This window comes from Opisthorchis viverrini (assembly GCF_000715545.1).
Source record: "Opisthorchis viverrini unplaced genomic scaffold scaffold32415, whole genome shotgun sequence".
NCBI lineage: Eukaryota > Metazoa > Platyhelminthes > Trematoda > Opisthorchiida > Opisthorchiidae > Opisthorchis > Opisthorchis viverrini.
In genome coordinates, this window is record NW_008775461.1 from 1 (window position 1) to 316 (window position 316).

Consider the following 316-nt stretch of genomic DNA (forward strand, 5'->3'; position numbering starts at 1 on the left):
AACGCGATGATTCAGAGTTGCAACGAACCTGAACTGCCACGCTGTTCCTGGCATCTTTTCGTTGCGCTCTATCAGCCAAATGGCTATAGAGAGGAGTTGCTGGATATTCTTATCAAAGATCACAGACAATATGTCGAGAAGGACTGTTATCCAGTACCGATTACACAAGGTTCCTGTTATCCGTTCACTTCGATCGATCAGATGAGCCTGATCTACATATATCACGTGTGTCACATGTTCAAACCAGAGAATGCGGAGGGTTTACATTTAGAGGTGAGTCAATAGCAAAGTCGTCATTTCAATTGTTGCTGAGCAG

General features: G+C 44.0%; 1 protein-coding gene across 1 annotated transcript; it reads left to right on the forward strand.

Moving 5' to 3' along the window:
* Positions 1-6: 6 nt before the first annotated feature.
* T265_16363 (hypothetical protein) lies at positions 7-273 on the forward strand (the record flags this gene model as incomplete). Its single annotated transcript, XM_009179985.1, has 1 exon — positions 7-273. A coding segment is annotated over one exon (267 nt), but the record flags the coding sequence as incomplete, so codon positions are not given.
* Positions 274-316: the final 43 nt, after the last annotated feature.